The sequence below is a fragment of the Cupressus sempervirens genome, chromosome 8 (genome assembly GCF_028749045.1).
Source record: "Cupressus sempervirens isolate cs-2001-9-10 chromosome 8, ASM2874904v1, whole genome shotgun sequence".
In the NCBI taxonomy this organism is placed as follows: Eukaryota; Viridiplantae; Streptophyta; class Pinopsida; order Cupressales; family Cupressaceae; genus Cupressus; species Cupressus sempervirens.
Genome location: NC_143125.1, coordinates 804075849 through 804100699, shown reverse-complemented (window position 1 = coordinate 804100699; position 24851 = coordinate 804075849). Strand labels below are relative to the sequence as shown.

At 34.0% G+C, this 24851-nt stretch overlaps 2 protein-coding genes across 3 annotated transcripts in view; both read left to right on the top strand.

The window, feature by feature from the left end:
* The window catches only part of LOC149544839 (uncharacterized), a 30915-nt gene extending 6632 nt beyond the window's left edge, over positions 1–24283 (top strand). Inside the window, exons 2-3 of the mRNA XM_089796012.1 lie at positions 20063–20190; positions 24006–24283. Coding sequence (XP_089652138.1) covers positions 20063–20190; positions 24006–24283 — 406 coding nt within the window. The remainder of the gene's footprint in view (positions 1–20062; positions 20191–24005) is intronic.
* LOC149544838 (uncharacterized) overlaps positions 1–24851 on the top strand; it is a 189179-nt gene that overhangs the window by 23733 nt on the left and 140595 nt on the right. The gene's annotated exons all lie outside the window — the stretch shown is intronic.

Genomic DNA, 24851 nt, shown 5'->3' with positions numbered 1-24851 from the left:
ACATATGTCCTTCGATACCATAATTGTCTTGATAATGAAATATGTATAGATGGGAATAAAGAATACATATGGTAGAATTAGACAATATAATTTGTATTGGATTTTCTTGATAAGTAAGGAATGTAGTTAATCATGTATCTATGAGCTTCGAGGTTGAAGCATTAATCTATTGGAAATGCTAAAGTTGATCAAGTATTGTTTGAAGGGTATTATCCCCTGACTACAAGAGAAGTATTTTTTGATTATTATATCTTGAGAACTACCTTCATTTACTTATATATTTAATCTCTCATTTGTATTTCTATACGTACTATAAGAGCTGTGTGCCTTGATCTTTTCCTCTGAGATTGTTATTGCAAGAAAAATGATTGATATCAGATTAAGAGGGAGTCTGCCACTTTGTTAAAGGCAAGTTTGGGTAAGAAGCTTAGAAGATTGAGATTCAAAGGGAGTCTGACATTTCATTAGAGGCAACCTTGAAAGAGAGGGAGCAGATAGAGGATATGATTCAGTCAACCTTCAGTGATCTTGGTCATATTGATATAGAGGGAGTAAACCATGTTGAGATGTATTCCCCAATGATTAATAAATTGTAGCATTCAAGAGGACTATTATTCATGAATATACCTCATGACTATGTGATTTTAATGGGCCTACCCCCTGTGTACATCATGAGGAAGTGACGACTTCCAAATGACGTCACTTGTATTTGTAAAAGTTATTGAAGGGTGACGATCTTATAATAACTTAATTTTCTATTATGATGGATATCTTACAATGTCTATGCAGATCATGATAGATTATACCTTGCATGGTGGATGTTTATATGGTAAGCATTATGAGAATGCGTGTGCACATACTTTATAAACATTTTTTTAGTACATGGTGAATGCTATGCAAATTGATGTTGTAGAGGCCATTACACAGAGTACGTGATGTTTATATGGTAAGCATTATGAGAATGCGTGTGCACATACCTTATAAACATTTTTTTAGTACATGGTGAATGCTATGCAAATTGATGTTGTAGAGGCCATTACACAGAGTACGTGGTGAATATCATACAACTTGATCTTCTAAAGGCCATTACTCGTAGTACTTGGTGAACATCTTGCATCTCATTCTAGAGACCATTACTCAAAGAGTTTTTGGTGAATTTCATATGTTGATATTTTGTAGATCAATACTCAAATGTGATATCAAAATGGTGAATATTATATGTTGATATTCTGAACACTGTTACCTTATTGAGTACATGGTGAGTGTCAAGTGTTGATATTCTGGAGACCATTACTCTGAGTATTCGGTGAATATCATATATTCTGAAGGCCAATACTCATGATATCAAAGTGGTGGATGTCTTTTGATCAAAGATATTCTTAAAATTTCTTATGCCTGATATTACCAATGTTGTAATATATGTCTTGTGTTTATCCTCCCTAGCTAAGAGGGAGTGTTGATGTTTGGTAGCTTTAGTCCGATAAGCCTATGAATATATATAATTATATATGAGATATTATTTATATATATTTATTATATTTGAGATATAAATTTATTATTAGATGAGAAAAAATTAATATAATACATACATACATACATACATATAACTGTAATTATAATTATAAATATATTAATTACATTATGATGAAAGGACATATGGGACATGTCTATTCTTGGTTCATTTTTCAAATATAAATAAAAGAGGTTGCTGCCATTTGGAACACATATACATTACAGACAATGCAATTACATCTGTAAGCGATCCCAGAAAACCTAACATAATTAAGCTTTCAGTCTTTTGCAGCAAGTATTCCTTCAAATTCAGCAATGCTTCAGTTTTATTGGTTGGGTGATTGAATCTCTGAGCATTTTATAACCATATTTTGTCTCATCTCAATGGACCATCATTGAGAGTTTTTGTCCGCTACATGCGTTTTAGTAAAAATTTGAAGGTTGTCACTTCTTCAAAAACTGAAATAACTTTTGTTATTTTTGCAGTGAAGTTAATAAGCAGAAATTGGTGGTTTAGCAACAATTTTTCTAGGGTTTTGATTGCTGCATTGTATATAATCAGTTTTGAGAAAAAATCATTCTGTAATTGGAGTTGTGAGGGTTTACGTTGAATAAAGGTTTTTGATATTGTCACAATTTCAAAAGAATCTTACATGTTCAAAATAGAAAAAAACTTTAGAATCGTTAGATAGTTTATAGAGCCACTTTGTTGGCTAAAGTTTTTATGTCACTAACTAGAACTTACAAAATTCTGATTTTAGGCAACATTTTATGAGATTTCTCTCTTCTCAGCAATAGGGGAGGCTCCCTTCTTACTGTAAGTGACTCCAATAGAAACTTAATTGGAAATTACAAAAGGGCGGTTCTCTTATGATGTGCAAGCAACTATGACTTTCAAACTTAACAAAAAGGTCGTATTGCTACGATAGTACTGGTGGCTTGGGGTTGATGGATGAACATCACCAAAGACAGTTGTTTACTTATGTATTTTTGTGAAACAAATAAAAGAACCCAAAGTCTCCTGTTTTGTCTAGTTAGGATTTAAGCAAAATAGCCAGTAAGACACAAAGTCTCTTACTAGATACTCCCAAATCTAATAAAAACACATACTAAAGCTTAAAGTCTTCAACTCTAAGTAATCGTAACCATTACTATCTATCACAATTTGTCCTTCTGTAGCACAAAGACTTCAAAAGTTCAAATTGGCTTTGAATGCAATAGGAATCTCAAAGTCGGCACAATTGAATCCAAATCCCTCTTGAGTGAAAGCATTAAAACTCATAATCAATTGAAGAAAATATTTGTAGCTAACACCAACTATCTTGATTACAAGAAAACTCACAATAAAAAAAACACTTGGCTCTTAAGCTTAAAATAAAATACCAAATCTACAAAAAATGGAAGACAACCCACACACCGATTACAACACAACCTATAATGATAATTTTATTGCAAGAATCTCGTCCACATAATAGTTTGAATTGGCACAAAGTCTCAAAACAACTTGTCTCTTTTATTGAAAACAATATGATTTACATCTAAGCACAAAGTCTTAGAGTGCACAATACAACAGGCATAATTTTGTTGCCTTGCCAAAACATGATTATTTACAATGAGCTTCCCTTCTTTATTATAGGAAAAGAGTGGAGAGGAAGATGGAGAAAGAAGGGGAAAACCCTTAACCACCTTGGCTTATTCTCTAACAAACTCCTAACTAACTTTGACTTCTTCAATGTTGCATGCCTAATGCACTTGCAGTCTGATTATATGTTACAACTTTTGACGTGATACTATCACATACAATTACATCTTGTTTTTCCATTACATATAATATGTCAATCACAAATTACAAATACATGATGTAAATATCATAAGTGCTTGGCAAGACACATGACTTCTATTACATCAAGCTTTATTGGTCTTCATACTGCTACAAGACGCCTGATGTTTTATGATTGTTGTACTCATGTTTGGTGGAAGCATTTCAAACCGGAATATGAATATGCATCCTTGATTATTCCATTGAGTGTTCGTTGACCATTTTTGTCTTGAAAGCACTCTATGCTTGTAATTATTCTTTCACCTCCTTGTAGCTCCATTATGTGATCACGCTTGTTTTGTGTCCTTTCTTCTTTGCATGCATAAAATCAACTCTTTAAATGGGGAAAAAACTTAAAAACTGTTTTTTTGGGAGTATTGCTAATGGACTATGGTTGGAAACTTTTGGGACAACAAACGGATACATGCATTTAAGCTCAAAATATGTGCTTATACGGTGGGAAAACCCAACAATGGGTTTTTGGAGGTCAAAAGCACATACAGAGAGTACACTATATGCGTGGAAATTGTGCAGCATAATATCTACTTATAATGAATTGTTTATGATTTCATCATAAGCAAGAATGCAAACAACCACCAGCATGAGTTTTAAGTCATATAGCAGCAATATAACAAACGTGGATGAAGTGCATGCAAGCATGAATGTGGGCTTTTTGGATGCAAAAGCATGTTGCAAAGTGAGCTTGCTTTCTTTGACAATTTCTTTCAAGAACATTTTTTTAACCCTGACTGCATATGAGAGCAAGATGAAGCACTTGTATATGAAACTTGGAGAATTTAGATGGAAGATAGAAGGAGCACATATTATATACAAAACAAATGCAAATCTGAAAACAAAATTAAGAAGTTTGTAAACAAAAAAGAAAGAGCACATACATACATTGATCCAAGAGTATCTATCATTAGTGTGCATTCTACTTTAAGGGGGGGCTTCTTTGATTCTCTCCCTACTTCAGCTTTTGAGGAGGCATCTTTGTCTTTGGAGTTTGATCCACATTCTTACATGGATCAGTTACCATTGGTTCCTTGTTTGTCACCTTCTTTTATTGGGCTTGATCTTGCTTGGTTAGTGGCTCTTCATCAACTAAGGACACAATGACACATAAGAGGACTTTAGTGACATCGAGACTTATACTTCATTAGCACAAGTTTTGGGAGCTAACTTGCAGGACATGTGGTTGGTCTTAATGATGTTCATTTGCAGTTTTTTTAATATGGATATCACATATTACTTCAATTGGGATCCAGGTGGAGGTTGGAGTTCATTATGTTACTTAATTGCTTGAGGACAAGCAATTTCAAAGAGGGCGGATTTGTAATGATCCCATCTTTTGGCCTTCACGTTCTCCAAAGTCTAAGTGAAGGATAAGAATAAATTAAATTAATTTCTTATAAAGTCATTCAATTAAAAATTAAAGGTGACTTTGTATTTAATTAATTTAGTTATTTACAAGGGAGTAGCTTCTAGGGTATGTATTAATTATTGGAAGGACGAAAGCCTCTCGTGATTTAATTAATGATTGCCAGGGAGGAATTTCTAGAGAACGCATTAATTATTGGAAGGAGGAAGCTTCTAGCTCTTGCAATTAATTAATGTTTTAGTTCCTTCGAGAAGGATGAAAAAAAAGATAAATACGGCTGAAAGTTTCATTTCTGATTATCGGATGATTATAACTTGCATTTGATAAGAGCTTGGATGTGTGAATCACACTCTTTTTTGGCAATAGGGGACGTTCATTCTCTGTTGTAACATTCTAGACGTCATTCCCTTAGGGTTTGGCCTTTGGAATACATCTCTTTGTACTTGATTGCAGCATTTTTAGAATTAATATAATTTCAGTAGTTGGTTCAGCTTTTGGGCATTCCTGGGTGTCCATTACAGTGGTATCAGAGCTATAAGTCCTGCCATCCTGTGGAGATCATATTGATAGCCAGATAAAGATGTATATTAGTCCAGATCAAGATGTGATGTTCAGACAGTTATTAGGTACATTAGAGAAGGGGCAACGTATGCAACAGGAGCAGAATAGGATGCAACAGGAGCAGAATAGGCGAATGGATATGATGTTGCAACTTATGGCTAGACAGATGGGCATCAACATTGACGATTTGTATGTTGCTTCAGAGCAGAAGGTAGTCGATTTCTCAGGTGGGATCGAGACACGTATAGAGCCAGCCAGCTATGATGTTGGTGATGTGGGCATTTCAGTAGAGTCAGTAGAGACATGTGTGCAAAGTCAAGAGACCACATATGAAGCCTTGTTAGGGGATGATGATGTAGCAATAGTGGAATTAGGAGAATGCAAGGGAACTGTCATATCAACAACCACTTCTATGTCAGTTGAACCATCCAACGAGGAGTTTGGCAGTAAGCATGCGGTTGTAGATGTGTGCTCTGATGATAGTACACTTGTTATTGCTAACGAGGTGAGCAATATAGTGACAGAGTCTTATTATACTATCGATCAACGAAGTGTTAATGTTCACTCTTGGGATAGTACTATGTTCAACATGGATACAACATTGTCTTATGACAATCTAATGTGTGAGGCTGATCATTCGCTTGAGTGGAGTTGGGCTCAGTTTTCACCATCTACAAAGATTCAGTTTTGTGTTGCAGCAGTTGGGAGGAAGAGGTTTCATAGATCTTCTATGGAGCCACCTTCTGGTGACATCGAGACTTATACTTCATTAGCACAAGTTTTGGGAGCTAACTTGCAAGACATGTGGTTGGTCTTAATGATGTTCATTTGCAGTTTGTTTAATATGGATATCACATATTACTTCAATTGGGATCCAGGTGGAGATTGGAGTTCATTATGTTACTTAATTGCTTGAGGACAAGCAATTTCAAGGAGGGCAGATTTGTAATGATCCCATCTTTTGGCCTTCACGTTCTCCAAAGTCTAAGTGGAGGATAAGAAAAAATTAAATTAATTTCTTATAAAGTCATTCAATTAAAAATTAAAGGTGACTTTGTATTTAATTAATTTAGTTATTTACAAGGGAGTAGCTTCTAGGGTATGTATTAATTATTGGAAGGACGGAAGCCTCTCGTGATTTAATTAATGATTGCCAGGGAGGAATTTCTAGAGAACGCATTAATTACTGGAGGAGGAAGCTTCTAGCTCTTGCAATTAATTAATGTTTTAGTTCCTTCCAGAAGGATGAAGAAAAAGATAAATAGGGCTGAAAGTTTCATTGCTGATTATCGGATGATTATAACTTGCATTTGATAAGAGCTTGGATGTGTGAATCACACTCTTTTTTGGCAATAGGGGACGTTCATTCTCTGTTGTAACATTCTAGACGTCATTCCCTTAGGGTTTGGCCTTTGGAATACATCTCTTTGTACTTGATTGCAGCATTTTTAGAATTAATATAATTTCAGTAGTTGGTTCAGCTTTTGGGCATTCCTGGGTGTCCATTACACTGCCTTCTTCCTATCTACAATGGGAAGCCTTTTTAGATTTGTATTTGTTTTATCTTCTTCCTAAGGGGATAAATGGGCATTGGGCTATGATTTGCCTTCAAGCACTCCTCATTCTTGCAGAAGATCATTCATTATGGGGTGGATATCATGTCTCCTTGTTTCCTTCCTATGGGGGATTCTTAATTGTATATGCATGATGTATGTCATAATGGGGGGAGGGGGGGGTCTTGATTACTTCATCTATCCATGCATCTTGTTTATTTTCATCTCTTTTTGGGGGAGGTTTTTTCCCGTGAGGTTTTCCCTCTTTCTCCACTTTATGAGAGATTGCATTGCATATCTTTTGCAGTTGCAATTTGTACATGGGTACCTAACATGGCCTAGCAGTGGGGATCCATAATGCATTATCATGTAACTTTTGTAAGCTTAAGTGCGTTACCCTAAGTTGCACTTAAGGGGGTGGGGTGGGGTGGGGTGCGGTGGGGTGGGGGTGTTGGTGTAATTAAATATTACTAATTACAATTTACTTAATGATGTAGGAGGACCTTGGCAAAATGATTTTAAATTCAATGTGAACTCAATATTGTGATTTTTTTAAAGTCCATTAAATGTAATTATAATTGTGCAATATTGCAAAACAAGGATTTTGCAATGTTACTCCAAAAATCAGAAAATCATAACATTAACAGTCATAAAAAGTGGAAGAGACATTGTATGTAAACGCTCAATTTGTTTATAAAGGGCCATGACCAATCAAGAGAAGATACACACAACAAAGGAAATAAAAAATGCAATTTATGTATAACCTCTGGCTATCGACAATCTAGAGTATTAGATTGAATATGGAATTGAAGTTTTCGAATGTTGAATAAAAGTTGTGCATTTTTATCGGTAGTCATTTTCTTGTTTATTGAAACTATTTGTTTGCATTGATAGCGTCTTTGCATGTTAAGTCTATTACAAACCCTCTCTTTAACTTATCAAGTTTATTAAGATTTGAATTCGGATTTGGGAATGGTTTCAAGAAACCGATTCAGATGTTGGCAAGATATTCTATTTGTTTATTAGCTTTCGGTCAATCTGAAAGTAAATGGAGTGCATATCAGTCAACTCCCTTAATGGCTATTGAGCACTTGATCTAGGACTTCTTATTCTGCATGTTTTAGGTTCATGGTTTTTGATTTCGACCCATTGTGGTCAAACTTATTTTCTTTACAAGGAACCAATTTTAATGTCAAACATCTATGTGAATCGAATGGGTGTAATTATCCAGTTTTGTGTTTGAAACCATTTCCAACATTTAGTATCAGGAGTCACTTATTAATGTTAGTTCAATTATCTATTTAAAGGAATATGAATCGTTTGCATAGTTCTTGTTCATCTATCAATGCAAAATCTGCATTTAGTGGTCGGCTTAAAAAGTCTTGAGTTTGGCATTTTGTGTTATAAACCATCGTATTGGGTTTTTGCCATGAATTACAAATTGCATTGGTTGGAATTTCATGTTATCGATTATGTCACATTTTTGTGCAGAGATAAAAGGGTTGCTTGTTCGAATGTAATCGGGTGGAAACGTATTCAATTCTACAAAGAGTAATATTAGTTTGCTGAATATAGTTCGTATCATAAGTCTTGGTTCAGAATATGAATCGGTTACTAACCGATTTAAAACAATCATTATGGTCTTGATGGAAGACCATATCATGATACTATCGGTTACCTAGCTCTTTGTTATGTTAGTGGTTGATATCTGTTTCTGATAATATCATCAATTTGTTTCCTATTATTATATTCATAATTTGGACTATGATTTGAAAACATTGAATGAAACTGTTTGTAACTCATGATTATTAAGCTTGATTGTATTGGTTCAGATTCTTTTATTTATTAGATGGCGATTGATTGAGATAAGATAAGATAATTTTATTAATGTCCAACAAGAGACCACGAGGGTCTAAGTGACTTATGAGATACAACAAAAGAAACCAACCAACAACAAGAGCACCAAACAAAGTCCAAGGAAAAGCAAAAACAAGAGTAAAGAGAAAAGTACACCAAGAGGCAGAAGTAACTCCCAACAAAACACAAGTTGTCAACCACCACAAAGAAGATGAGGACCGAAGGATAGGACATAAAAGGAGAGGAGGTCTTGTGTCGTCTTCGAGAATCTCCTAGGAGTGGTAACTTGTTGCTGTGTGTAACTCTTGTGGGGACTCACGAATTAGACGTACCCAAAAGAAGGACACCCAAGTAACTGCTTGGTACCTCGGCAGGAGAGATCACCAGGGAAAGGAGGCGATGAGCCGATCTGTGGGCTGTCTCGAGGGGGATTGAATTGATAACATGTGGTCCTGATGTCTCATAGACTTCTGAAAAGTGTCAAACACTGCTGGTTTTACTCGAAGAAAGCTGAGAGAGATTGACACTCCCTGAACAGGCAATAGAACATCCCATGGATCTCATACTAGATGGGACAGTGGAAAATAAAATGCGTCTCAATCTCCCATGTCACAAATTTAGCAGATCCGACCCCATTTATCAATGTGGTGATCTGTTTGTATGTAGAGTCGTTGCGACCCCACCCTAAAAGACCCCAAAGAAATACAGAATGCATGAGACCAACATTGAGAAAGGTACCATAGGCTCACAATAACTCCAACTTGTATGACCATAAGCTGCTCAAAGTAGAAGGCCATTGTTGATCGAAGCCCCCTTGGAGGGTCAAACCAAGTGGTACGTATGTACTATATATAGATATCCATCCTGATATGTCTGTTTAACTCCTGACTAGGAGGGAGAAGATGAAAAGGGGCATCCAAAGAGTACTAAAAAGTAGGGAGATGGTCAATGTCGATCCCTACAGTCCTCAGAAAGGAAGCAGCCCGAGCATACTAGCATTGGGCTTGAGCATTGGAGTCACCCGCTACAATTGCCTCTAAGGAGTGATAAGCCATGTAAGAGTATTTGTGACGACCCTTAATCGAGTCTGCAAAGCATCAAAGATGTTGGAGGAACCAAGCAAGGTTGAAAATGGCAACAAGCTTAAAAGGGTGAGCCCTGAACTTGGCCAGAATGATACATGCTACGCCTTTTGCAGATGATCAAAGATTGGAATTAGTTTTTGGTAAAGATATTGATTTTCATAAATTGGAATTGAAATGGCATTGGTTTCAGATTGATCGGTATTAAATTTTGTGTTCAGTATGAGGTTGCTCCCAAGCAATTAAATTGATTTGCAGATTGGATGAATGAAAATATGAATTTTATAGATAAAGTTGCAAATAGTTGCCTCTTTTTGTCCGAGCTATGACAATAATTTCAGTATCGAATATGCAGATTTATTGAGTTTACAAGATCGTTTTCTGCAAATGTAACAATATGACCATTGTGATTGATATGTTCCAAATGCAGATTTGGATCTCATATAAATATGAGAGGAGACATGTCTCCAAGGTTTAATCATCATTTAATCAATATATATTTCATAATACTAATTAGTGTAATAAACATATGTATATATACATATACATATGTATATATAAATGTATAATATATATGTATTATATATATTTTATACTATAATATATACTAATATATATTGTTATTACATGAATACATGTATATAGAAAATGATGATTTACCAATAACAACAATGGATCTCAAATTGAATTTATCCAACTAAAGCTACAACTTTAACACTCCCTCTTAGCTAGGGAGGATTTGTAGAACACCTTGTGCTCTCAAGTCAATGAAGAGATATAGCCTCAGTATGATATTCTTGGAATGACATATATAAGGATATCAACATAAATCTATCAACACACACACACACATATATTAACATATATTACATATGGAACTTGCTTCAATTCACTATGAGGCTAAATATCTGAACACTCCCTCTTTAGCAAGAAGAGAATTTCAGCAATTATAATACAAGATTTGAATACCACCTTAAGTGTGGTCTATGATAGATTTAAGATATGGTGTCCGATAAGATCTGGGCCGAAGAACCATAACAAATTGATTTTCATGGTGTTCAGCAAAATCCGGCTTGAAAAACCATGATGAGTTGGTTATCAAGGTGTCCGACAAAATCCGGTCCAAAGAACCATGATAACACTTGCTCCTAGACATCCAACGCATTTTGGTGCTACACGTTAATGTAGCATATGTAGGAGATTGGTCAAACTATTGATAAGATTGTCACCTTACAATAGTTACCTTCTGTTCGTTATCATAACTTCCGACACTCTGGGACAACAACTTAGTGTAGTTTGTTATGATAATAGGTCTAGCTATTGATAAGATTGTCACCTTTCATGACATAATCACAAGAGCATCATGTAGTAACTCACATGATATCCACCATGAACCAAGTTAGAGGGTGGACCCACCATAGCTGCTACTAGAGGGTGGAACAAGGGTTTTCATCGTAGACTTCTCTCTCATAGATGAGAGCACATTACAAAGAATTTCACTCAAAACTTCTCCTCATATAGAAGATATCATCCACAAAGGATTGCATCTCAAAATTTCTCCCTCTGAACAATGATCTTGGAAAGTTAGGTCCTGTAGTTACTCCCTTTGAGACTCTCTTCACCCAAGGATACCTCTTAGACTCTCTCTGAATCTGTAATCTTTCAACCTTCAGTGATAAGTCATTATTTCCTTACGATGTATATGGGGGTAGGCCCATCAAAATCATGCAATCACGTACATGTATTTTTAGACTCCCTCTAAGTATCAATCTTCTAAGCTCCTTCGTTGCTTTAGAAAAAGTGTCATATTCCCTCTTAATGTAAAAGAATCTCATAATCTTGATCATCAAAGATGTTTGCTTGAAGAGCCTCATTTTATCCATCTTGATCATTAGGGCCTTTGGAGCTACTGTCTTTAGATTGAGTCTGCACAATATTAGGTAGCATTATGTAAAGTACCAATCTTCTTTTCTTGTAAAAATATCCTCAACCATAAAGGAAAAAATCAAGGCAAATAACCTTTATAGTATGTATAGAATTACAAATAAGAGAGAGACTACAAAGAGTAGATAAATGCAAATGATAAGAATACTTATCTGCACATGAAGATCCATAGACATTGTAGAATGGAACATCTCCTTCTTTGACACGTTCCCTTTAAAGATGGCTCAAGTGGGAATGGAACATTGATTAATATTCCCCCCACAATGTGAAATTCCCACTCTTATATCGTTAACCCATAAGATCCACTTTAGACTTTGTGTCTCATCTTGAGTAGAATTATGATGATGGTTATCATACCAAATGTGTACAAAAGTTGCATTCATGATAAGCCCGTTAACATACAACTAAAACTTTCCTTCCTTAATACTTGCAAATGATCTCCTGTAACTTTATGCTAGGAAAGTATGTATCTCCAATATCCATATAAAATGCACAGTCTCTTTTTTTTTTTTCATAAATTATTACAAGAATGATTACATTTTCTCACACTTAATTTGTTCTAAACTTCCCTGTTGTGCTATAATTTTTACTATTTCAAGCTAAGGTCCTTCTATATGTTAGTGGACTAATCATATTCCCAGTTGCTTGCGTCCAAATATTGTATTTACTATCCTCCTTAACGTATCGAATCTGCATTCTCCTCCTTTACTTATGCCCGGGCTCAGTAATCTCCCTAGTCTCTAAATTATAATCGACATTTCCTCTTATTAGATGGGATAGCCTTAATTGTATTTGATCAATGATATTCATATTCCAATCCTCCTTATGATATGCTGATGTAATAATAAACTGCTTCCCTCCTTGTATATGTTTCCTTATGAAGATGATGTATCTCTTTCCTATTGAAGAGTCAAAGCTTTTGGTTGCACCTCTCATATTAATCATCAATTTAGATAACTATTCAATTATTGCTTTAATGTGCCTTTTATTAAATACTGGTCACTCTGAATCTTTATTGTTTTATTCTTTCATCTAATAGATCCACTCACATGAATATTCCCTCTATGAACTGATCATAGTGTATTACTGCCCTACTGATTATGGATGCTATGAGATTGTTGATTCTTATTAGATTGACCTGTTATTTACCCTCTTCCAATGTGTTAGTAATTTGTGTTGAGATGTACTCTTCTGTTATCTCCATTTCTCAACAGTTTTGAAGTTGCTGCCTGTTATATGTAGTCTAGTCACTGATCCAATAATGAATTCATAGTTTTCTATGATCATTTTTCTCTACCTGGTTACTGAGATGTAATGAAAACTTGGTGCAACATTTCGTCCCCCAATACATACAAGTTCAGACTTCAAAGGTAACCGGCTATGAATTAATATATAGAAAGAAATGTTTCCTGGTAGTAAGAAATTTAGTTCCTTATAATTTATTGGTCTTTGATGCTTCATAGCTCCTCCATCCCTGTTGATTTGCTTGATTTGATTTATTTATTTATTTTATTTTTTTGCTTCCGTGTTCTCCACTCCAAATCTCTTGTTCGCATCTTTTCTTTGTTGATGAAAGATTATTAGCAGGTCCATTTTCTTATGTTTCAAGAGTATAAAAGAAGTTGAGTAATATGATATCAATGTAAATATCATGTCTAGAGGTTTCGTGCTAATGATCAATGATAAGTGCCAATTATTTGGCATTTTCCTTCCTTTGCTTATATTTCTTACGATAACTATGGGAGTGTATTTTTTCTGTGCTAAAGGGCTTCATCGAATGCTTCCTAAGATAGATATGCCATGATCATGTGTTGAACGGTGATTAACCATATTTGCTTCTTACCGCTGGGAGGGGATGAAATATAGGTGAATACCGATTGATAGAGTTCGATTTTCATTTCGATGATTCCGTTTTTTAATATATTATATAATGCTCCTGCTTTGGGATCAATTTCTCATTTACACTAATACAAAAACTCGATAGATATGATTGTCACCATTTCATTGAGTGTGAGGTTGCTTGCTTTCTTTTTTATTGGTTTCCTCATTTCCGTACCAAGCATCTGTAGACAATAATGTGTTGATTTGATTCTATTTACTGAGAGTATCTAACATGTTGATGTCTTCTTCTAGGGTTCGTTGAATATCTTGGACGTTTGTTTGCTCAGAGTCATTGTTGGCTGCTGGGTCTAGTCACTTGCAAAATGATACAAATTCCTTATTGTGTCATTGCCGATATTATTGAATCTAGCATTTAATTCCTTATTGACTCTATCCTTTCTCCATAGGCAACAATTACATTTAGTCTTCTTTGCTTAACTTGAAATGGCGGCTTATGTTTGGTTGTAAAGCTTCAAGTGAACTAGGCAATGAATGGACCAAAACACCCATATGGTTTTGTTGTTTGAATTTTCCGCTTCATTTACTTTCATCTTGTTATTGAAATAGCGTCGGTCAGAGACTGCAGATTATACATGTATGTGTGTGTATGTCTTACATACACTCACATACATATATAATCGCAGTTTGATACTGCATCTGAAATCCAATTGAGCAAATTCACATCAAACTAAGGTAAAATCTGTACATATATATTTGCATTCGATTCCTTACATAATGATCTTATGATCGATCATATATATCTCTCTTATGTATAACATAAACAAGTCACAAATTAGTTAGTACTAACTAACTAATCTGATCCTGTAGGAAATCAGATTAGCTAGTTAATACTAACTAATTCATTTTGAAAACCCGTGACTATTGATATTGAAGGATTGCGACCCTTCTATGAAGGTGTTCATTGCAATCATATATATGCACACCGATGCCTGAAGTATTGACATCAAAATTAATAAATGTTCAATACCTTCAACTGCAGATTGATACATATTATTGTTCACTATTGTTTGTATACCATCTGATATTATATTCCTTCCATATTGCATTCGCAATACTCTGTGATTATATATATTGCAGATTGAGTCACAGGATTAACATATTGCGGATCTATTGTTAGAGATTATGATATTGCAGATCGAAGATCAGAGATCCTCTGTATTGCAGTTTTGGCCTTTCACATACAAGACGGATTAGTCAATCTGAAGGTATTATATAGAACACATTACTCCACATTTGAAGAAGGTACATACTGCTCTCCTATAAGCACAAATTGGTTAGTAAACTGTGATTAAATTTAAAGGATACTATAGTTTGGTAGAAGTTTGATTCATTTACATGGTATCACAGCACACAGTTCTAACAAACAAAAATTAAACTTGAGTATCCAGACTGCATACTTCTTAAATTTTAACATATAAAATTCATATTTCAAAATGCAAAGTACAATAAGACTCGAGGATCGCCTTGAGGTAGCAAATAACTTCATAGCTTGGAAGCTACGAATTATGATGATATTAGATGAAAAGAAAGTAGATTCACTGGTTAAACTTAAAAGTACTGAACTTGAGAACGAGCTTGAAAAATCACAGTGGATTGAAGAAAACAAAAAGGCTATGAAATTAATAGTGGATTCTGTAAGGAGTCACATTATGCCTATTTTAGCAAAATAAACTACGACATGTCTTATGATCAAATCCTTAGAAAATACATTTGAGATAAATAACACCGGAAGAAATCTTGCACTGAAAACACAACTAAATCACATAAGCATGAACAAAGGTGAATCTGTAAATGCTTATTTTATGAGAATAATAGAATTAAGAGATCAATTGTCAAATGTTGGATATGAAATAGACAATAAAGAATTATCTCTAACAGCACTAGGGGGTCTTCCAAATTCATGAGAATCATTTAAACAAGGCATTAGTGCAAGATCAAAACTTCCTAAACTAGACCGATTGAGATCTGATTGTTTACAAGAAGCTAGAATATCACCTAAAGGAGTCAAACAAAAATCTTTAGTTGAAGACATCCAAGTTCTTAATACAAATACAAAGAAGAAAGGAAACAAGAAGAACTTCAAAAGGAAGAAGAATTTTAATGGGAAAGGAAAATATAGAAAAGATACTTCTCAAGTTCAGTGTTCTAGATGTGACCAATATGGACACTATGTTGTAAATTGTCTTGACAGAACAAAGAAACAAGCATCTTATGCCCATGTTGGAAAAGTAAACTCACAAGAAGAATCTGAAAAGTTTCTATTTTATTCTGCACTATCAAATCAAATATCAAACAAGTCTTGCACCTAGGTAATTGATAGTGGATCATCTAGACACATTATAGGATTCCGAGAAAATATGGAAACTATGGTAGAAGAAACTAATGAAGAAGTAACCATTGGAGATGATTCTGTACATCTTGTAAAAGGTGTAGGGACCTGTACCATCAAATTAGAATCAGGCATGAAAATTCAACTAAAGGATGTTCTATACGTACCTAAAATCAAAAGAAATTTAATATCCATTTCAGCTCTTGAAGATAATGGATATAGAATCACATTTATGAATGGGAAAGTTTTGGCTTGGCAAAAATCCACCACATTTAAGAAAGCAAAACTTATAGGGATAAGGCAAGGTTATTTATATAAATTGTGTATTGAACCTAAACAAGCTCTCATCCTTGAATCATCTAACATAAATGAAATGTGGCACAAAAGACTAGGGCACTTACATTTCCGAGCCTTAAATTCCTTGGATAAATTGGTGACTGGACTACCCAAACTAAACTCCTCACATAGTGGAACTTGCAAAGGATGTGCTCTAGGGAAAAACCCCAAAAAATCATTCCATTTTAGCACTAGTAAAACAAAAAATGTATTGGAACTAATGCATTCTGATCTTTGTGGACCTATGTCAACACCCTCTAAAAAAGGAGCACTATACTATATAATCTTCATAGATGATTTCTCAAGAAAAACATGGATATACTTCTTAAAATACAAAGAATCCGAGGAAGTCCTAAATAGATTCAAAGAGTTCAAAGCACTTATTGAAAATTACTCCAAAAAGAAAGTCAAGACATTGAGAACTGAAAATGGAATAGAGTACACTTCAAAGTTGTTTAAAGAATATTGTATTAGTTCAGGGATTAAGAGGGAGTTCACTGTACCCTACAATCCTCAACAAAATGGAGTAGTTAAAAGGAAAAACATAACTATTGTAGAGGCAACTAAATCCATGATGCTTGATCAAAATCTATATTCCTCTTTCTGGGCAAAAGCATCTAGGGCAGCTGTTTATATTCAAAATAGAGGTCCACATTCCCATCTTGATAATAAGACTCTTGAAGAGACCTTTACCGGACAGAAACTTGACATAAGTCATTTAAGAATATCTGGCTGGCCGGTGTACATTGATGTACCTAAAGAGAAAAGATCTAAACTAGAACCTTTCAGAAGAAAAGGAATCTTTGTGGGATATAGTGAAACATCAAAAGCATATAGAATATTCATTCTTGGACAAAGGCAAATAGAACTTAGTAGAGATGTTATATTTGAGGAAGATATTTCTTTTAAAAGAGAAAATAATTATGATGAGATAGAAAATCACAATTCTACCTTAACCCAAAATGTATGTTCTACTCTTGAAACTCAGTTAGAACATCTTGAAGACACTTCTTATGAAAGTTCACCTGAATCAAAAAATCAGATAGAGTGTCTTGATGAGAATCTAAATCCCAACAAAAGGAAATGGCCACTTTGGGTTAAGAAAATTTTGAAGGAAGTTGAAAATTTTGCAGCACTTGATGGAACTTTCAGAAAAGGCAAAAGACCCCACAAACTAACATATAATGCATTGATGAGTGAAATTCTTAATTTTGAACCAACAAATGTTGATGAAGCCCTCAAACAACAAGCCTAGAAGGATTCCATGACAGAAGAATATCACTCCATCTTGAAAAATGATGTTTGGGATATAGTTCCTAGACCTGAGGGGAAATCAGTTATTTCTTCTAGATGGTTGTTCAAAATTAAACATGCTTTAGATGGTAGCATAGGGAAACACAAAGCACGTTTTGTTGCTAGAGGATTCTCTTAGAAGGAAGGCATTGACTACGAAGAAACTTTTGCACTTGTAGCCCGATATACTTCTGTTTGAGCTATGTTAGCTATTGCAGCAGCCAAATGCTGGAAGGTTTGCCAAATGGATGTAAAGACTGCATTTCTAAATGGAACAATAGAAGAAGTCTATTTGGAACAACCTGAAGGATTTATGATTCATACTGTAGAAACTCATGTATGCAAACTAAAGAATGCTTTGTATGGACTCAAATAGGCTCCTTAAGCCTGGTAGGAAAGAATTGACAAATACCTCATGGGATTAAATTTCTCTAAAAATGCTGCTGATCCAAATCTCTACTATAAATATATCAATGGTGATATGATAATCTTAATTCTTTATGTTGATGACCTTTTACTTACAGGAGAAGATCATCGTATTACATAATGCAAGAGATATTTAACTTCAAAGTTTGAAGTGAAAGACTTGGGTATTCTTCATTATTTTTCAGGACTAGAAGTGCGGCAGAAACCTGATGGTATCTTTCTAAATCAAGGAAAATATACTAATGATATACTCAAAAGATTTGGAATGTTGAACTGTAGACCTATGCCTACTCCCATGGAGACAAACTTGCATAAATTAAAGGAAGCTACATCTAAATCCAAGTTTTCTGATCCTATACTTTATAGACAAATTATTGGATCACTTATGTATTTGGTTAATACTTGACCTGACATATGCTATGTAGTAAACACATTAAGTTAGTTCGTGTGTGAACCTCATGAGATTCATCTTGTCGCTGCTAAACACATTTTGAGATATCTACAGGGTACTATTGGATACAACCTCAAATACAAGAATACTGATCTTGAACTACATGGATTCACAAATTCTGATTGGGCTGGCTGGGTGACAGATCGAAAGAGTATATCTGGGTATTATTTCAATTTAAGATTCGCTATGATCTCTCGGACAAGCAGAAAACAAATTTCTGTTGCACAAAGTTCTACTGAAGCTGAATAAATTGCCGCTGCATTGGAAACCATAGAAGCTATATGGCTTAGGAAGTTGATTGTGGGACTATTTGGAAAACCTCTATTGCCTACTACCATTCTATGTGATAATCAAAGTAATATCAAGCTATCTGAGAATCCAGTATTCTATGATCGGTCCAAGCATATTGGAATTCCTTTCCACTATGTTAGAGATATGGTAGAAAGGAAAGCCATTCATCTAGAATATATCAACACTGGTGATCAAACTTCAGACATTCTCACCAAGCCTCTTTCCATAGTTAAAGTGGAGCACTTCAGAAAGAAACTTGGTATGATTGAAATGTAATTGAGATTCAGTCTCTAAAATTTATTTTATGTATAAAATTTATATACATTCTAAAATGTTTATGTGTAAACTCTTTTTTCATATGTTTGACTCTATGACTTATGGGCCCTCTACTTGTATGCAATACATTAAGATGACGATCTTTTTGATAATGTATACTTGTATTTACATTGTGAAGTGATGACTATACAATCTTTCCTATCATGATGGATTTTTCATGTGACATGATATCCTTTGTAGGTTATGATAGTAGGATCTCTTGAAACATGTTGATGAGATATCATGAGACGTGATGTTTTTCAAATCTTATGTTCCTCTTGAGATAATCATGGCGAGACACCATGATATGTTATGGTAGACATCATGCGACATGATATTAGTGCAAATACCATAACAAAGAATATATAAATATCATGTGACTTGATATTCTTTATACTCCTTGATATCATGAGTGAGGTGATATCTAAAATTTATACTTAGTTGTCTTCCCTAGCTAAGAGGGAGTGTTATTGAAATAACGTCGATCAGAGACTGCAAATTATACATGTATGCATGTGTATGTCTTACATATACTCACATTCATATATAATCATAGTCTCATACTGCATCTGAAATCTGATCGAGCAAATTCACATCAAACTAAGATAAAATCTGTACATGTATATTTGCATTCGATTCCTTACATAATGCTCTTATGATCGATCATATATATCTCTCTTATGTATAACATAAACAAGTCACAAATTAGTTAGTACTAACTAACTAATCTGATCCTGTAGGAAATCAGATTAGCTAGTTAATACTAACTAATTCATTTTGAAAACCCGTGACTATTGATATTGAAGGATCGTGACCCTTCTATGAAGTTGTTCATTGGAATCATATATATGCACACCGATGCTTGAAGTATTGACATCAAAATTAATAAATGTTCAATACCTTCAATTGCGGATCGATACATATTATTGTTCACTATCGTTTGTATACCATCTGATATTATATTCCTTCCGTATTGCATTTGCAATACTCTGTGATTATCTATATTGCAGATTGAGTCACAGGATTAACATATTGCGGATCTATTGTCAGAGATTATTATATTGCAGATTGAAGATTAGAGATCCTCCATATTGCAGTTTGGGCCTTTCACATACAAGACGGATCGGTCAATCTGAAGGTATTATATAGAACACATTGCTCTGCATTTGAAGAACGTACATACTGCTCTCCTATAGGCACAAATTGGTTAGTAAATTGATTAAATTTAAAAGATACTACAGTCTGATAGAAGTTTGATTCATTTACACATCTTATATATGCAATTAAAGAATAACATAATCATAATTACAGGAATTGTTCGATTTTATTCATACTTATCCTTCATAACCTTTCTTAGTAGACATCCTGTGTTGTGGATATAACACTCTGTAGATATCAGCTCAATGTTTGTTTGTATCTATGTCAGTACTTGTAGTAACCACAAAATCCGTTCTCAAATCACAAATATATTGTAATGTCCCCTTTTATTATAACTTGGAAATTAAGGACAATTACCTTGAGTTCTCTTTCCTTGCTTTGAGTTTGAACGATAATTTTACCTTTGGGGATGATGTATATAAATATTACGTCACTTTGTACAATGGCTAATATTGATACTGCTACCGTCTCTGATTAGTCAATGAGGAATATGCTGAGTGAAATGATCTTCAATATTTGTATCAATAAAATAAACTCTCAGATCTCTGACTTGGTAGTTAGAGATGTATTATAATATTGTTCTATAATCACTTATAGTGATTGAATTATTATCTCTAGTACAATCTTTTAATTCATACCTATAGTCTGCACTAATTTCTTATAGTATTACTTTCTGTGTCTTTATGTCGCTTATGAATTTCTAAATGAGCTGCTTTGTCTTATTATTGTTGATTGCCCCAGCAATGTAATAAGACTAGTGCAATAGTTTGTCTTCATGTGATTTGTGCTCATTAACATATAGCACCTGGGGTCTATCTTCCTTGTCTGATATAATATATTCTCTGACTCAGAACATAATCTATTGAACAAAATCTGAATATTGATAGTTGAAAGTTAACGTAATTGTCCACTGTATCTTCCTCCCTACTGCATGCCACCTGGTCTTTTTTCCTCCTTAATAGATTGTTTGCATTCTAATGGGTGCCCAAGTACGATTACTTATCATGGGGGATTGTTGTAGTAATATGAAATGAGTGTCTTCGTAATATAATATTCTTCCACATTGGTATCCTTTGACTGAAACCAAGACGACTTCTCCTTCCTTTGATGCTCTACTTTTCTCCTTAACTTTGATCTCTTTGACCAGCAATTTCTTATCTATTCTCGTGCAGTGATGGATTTCTTTTTTAAAATAGATAATCGTGTCTATTTCTCTTATATGAATTCTACTTCAGAATTTTGTATCTTTGCAAATTTGAGCATACCCAGTCCCAATCTCCTTTTTTTTTTTTCCCCCTATTTTTGTTTGTATCTCCAATATATATGTGCTATATGAGTGGATTTGAAGGGACATGACTCATCGAAACCTACCAAATGTTTTGAATAGTTCAAAAGTTGCTTTTCCAAGCAATAGACGACAGGGAGAAGATGCAGGCATGTCCTCCTTGAATTTGTAATTGAGTGTCTTCATTGGTTTTTCTTGTAAGTTCTCATTTATTCATCCTTCCGCGCCTTATATCATTTCTGAGTAGTAATCTCCACCAACCTATGCAATCCATACTCTTATTGTGTCCTTGGTACGCACATGGCTACTGTCTAAACCTGTCTACCCAACATGCTCTAGTTCTGGGTTTCGATATGATTATTTCTTCTTCCATCACTTACCCTTTAATGTTGTGTTTTGTACATTATGTTCGTTCTTTGAATTGTGTAAAAGCATCGATATTACTACTAACTTATATCAATCTATTTATATATCAAATATCATTCATAAAGTCATTCATTATTAATTTAAAATATTATAATTTCTAATCTATTTTGATATTATTAATACTAATATTTTTAATTCAATTATTATACTTATTATTATTATTACAATTATAATTATATATTTCCTTATATTTTAATTCTAGAATGGGGCATTACATATATTGAGCGATTCTCAAAACCTTGCACAAAGTCACCTCTGCCTACTCCTAGCCTCTATTGATCAAAACTTATTGACAGTTCCAACTGTCCACATTTATTTATGAATTTGCAAGTGCTCAGTCCATCCCTCACAAACATCTATGATATATATATATATATATATATATATATATATATATAGATAATTGTAATGAAAAGTTCATGTATAACAAGTTGCTTCTTTACATTTGCAGTTTGGCTCTGATACAATGTTGAGTTTATAAGATCGTTTTCTGCAAATGTAATGATATGACCTTTGTGATTGATATGTTCCAAATGCAGATTTGGATCTCATATAAATATGAGAGGTGGAGACAATACTAATTAGTATAATAATTAATATATATATTTCATATTTCATAATACTAATTAGTACACACACACACACACACACACACACACACATATATGAATGTATTATATATACTATAATATATATTATTATTACATGAATATGTGTATATAGAAAATGACGATTTACCAATAAAACAATGAATCTCAGATTGAATTTCTCCTACTGAATCCACAACTTTAACAAGATTTAGTATTGCTTAATGCTGCTTGCATCACTTAAGTTTACTTAGGATAATGTATTTGCATATTAGTTGTCATGTAGACCCATAGGAGTTTGCATTTCATTTTAGCACATCGTGTTGGAGAAATCCACCTTAGGTGGAGTTAGTTGTCATCTCATGTCTGTGTGTGTGTGAGATCCACCTATTTCTCCTATCACATTATCATCCTCTCATTGTTGCACATGTTGCACATATTTTGTTGTACAATGGAGGATGATCCACCTTTGGTGGATATGTGATTACACCTTGTTTAGCTGATAGGTTATCACTTGCATATCTCCCAGTAATCATGCATTGCCTATATGTTCAGGCACATCTACATTTTACACATGAATATCAATAAGCTATTGAACATTGTACTCTTGATCATTATTGACTTAATCAACTGATCATATCATTTTTCCTATCTTTGTTATGCTATCAATTGAGCCTCTAGATCTTGGCATTTTCATTCTCGCCTTAGGCAAATTCTTACATTATCTTAAAGCGTGAGGTAGATTCTACAACCTCTACCATCAAACCACAGGAAATCTCTCACCATTTTTTGAATAAAGTTGAACTGTCCCTGATTGAATATCCAAACAGATGAGTGATATATGGTGTAGGATGATTAAACCTTTTGACAGACTTGAAAACTGCCTACAAGAGATAGATAGATAGAGTTACACTTATTTAGTTTTTTTGTCAATCTTGTCTCTGATCCATATTGTTAATGTTTGATAGCTTCAGTCGGATAACTATATGACTGTACATGTAATTATATATGAGATATAATATTATGTGAGATATAAACTTATTATATGAGAGAAATATATATATATATATATATATATATATATATATATATATATATATATATATATATATATATATATATAACAATAGTTTAGTTTATATAAAATAATTGTTTAATTATTGAATAGACATGTCCTATGAAGGGACATGTCTATTCATGACCTATGTTAAATATAAAAAGAGGATGCTGCATATGGAAAACATATAACTGATTACAAGGCAATGCTATTACAGATTGCAGCAATTCCTTAAACTTAACATGGTATCAGAGCAGGACGTTTACTGGGAAAAGCTAGAATCACTAATATAATAATGTTGGAGAGATTTTTTTTGGTGGAGAAAAGCCTCCAAATGCAAGCTTTTGCTAGAAATACTTCTAAAATGCCTGCATTTATTATAAAACATGTGGAAATTACAAGTTCAACAGTTTAGAAACGATATCATTGAGCTTCTCAAGAATGGGAGATTCGACACAAGGATCTTCCTGCTGGTTTGAATAAAGTAGTTCCAAGCTTAATATTTGCTTCTGCAAGGTGTGTTAGTATGCCCAAGTTGCAGAGCTTGCGAGATCTTTTTGCGCATAGATGTGGAGTTGAATTTGCCTTTGCTGCATTGGATGAGAATTCTGATTCTTCCGTAAATCAGCAGATTATTGCTAAGTTTTCTAATAAATTGGCAACACTTGAATTGAAGTTGAAATTGTTGGAGGAAATAGCAATCAATGGGATTCATTAGTTATTTGTAAAGAGCTTGGCAAGCAGTAGCAAAATTGACAAGAGTTTGACGTGATCAATTTGTGTTGATCTGAAATAATGTTTACACCTGCACAAACTACAACAACAATGTTGAGCGGTATGAAGGAGGAATCAATAAAGAGATCAACACAGGGATTGAGTTTAATTATTAAAACATTATTGAGTTAATACAAATTGAAACATATTTATCATTGGGATGAGCATTGTGGTGATTAAATCAATAGACTTTTATTGTCAAGTGGGGTTTTCTTTGTGTAAAATAATTTTGTATGGAAGGAACTCTGTCATAGGTCTACGCCAAATGAAAATAATATTGGTTGAAGAAAACTTTGGAATTGACCCAAAGAAATTAGTCTCAACAGGTATGTAGATTAAAACATTGGGGAGTTTGAGATCACAGACAAACTCATAGCTCGTCAAGCTTCCCATGACCTAAGATCCCATTGAGCCCTCAACTCATCGTGCTCCAATAGACATCTTCCTCAGCTATGAAACAATGTCTCTTATTTGCTGCAATTTTAATGGCTCCATTGTGGTAGGAAGGTGAT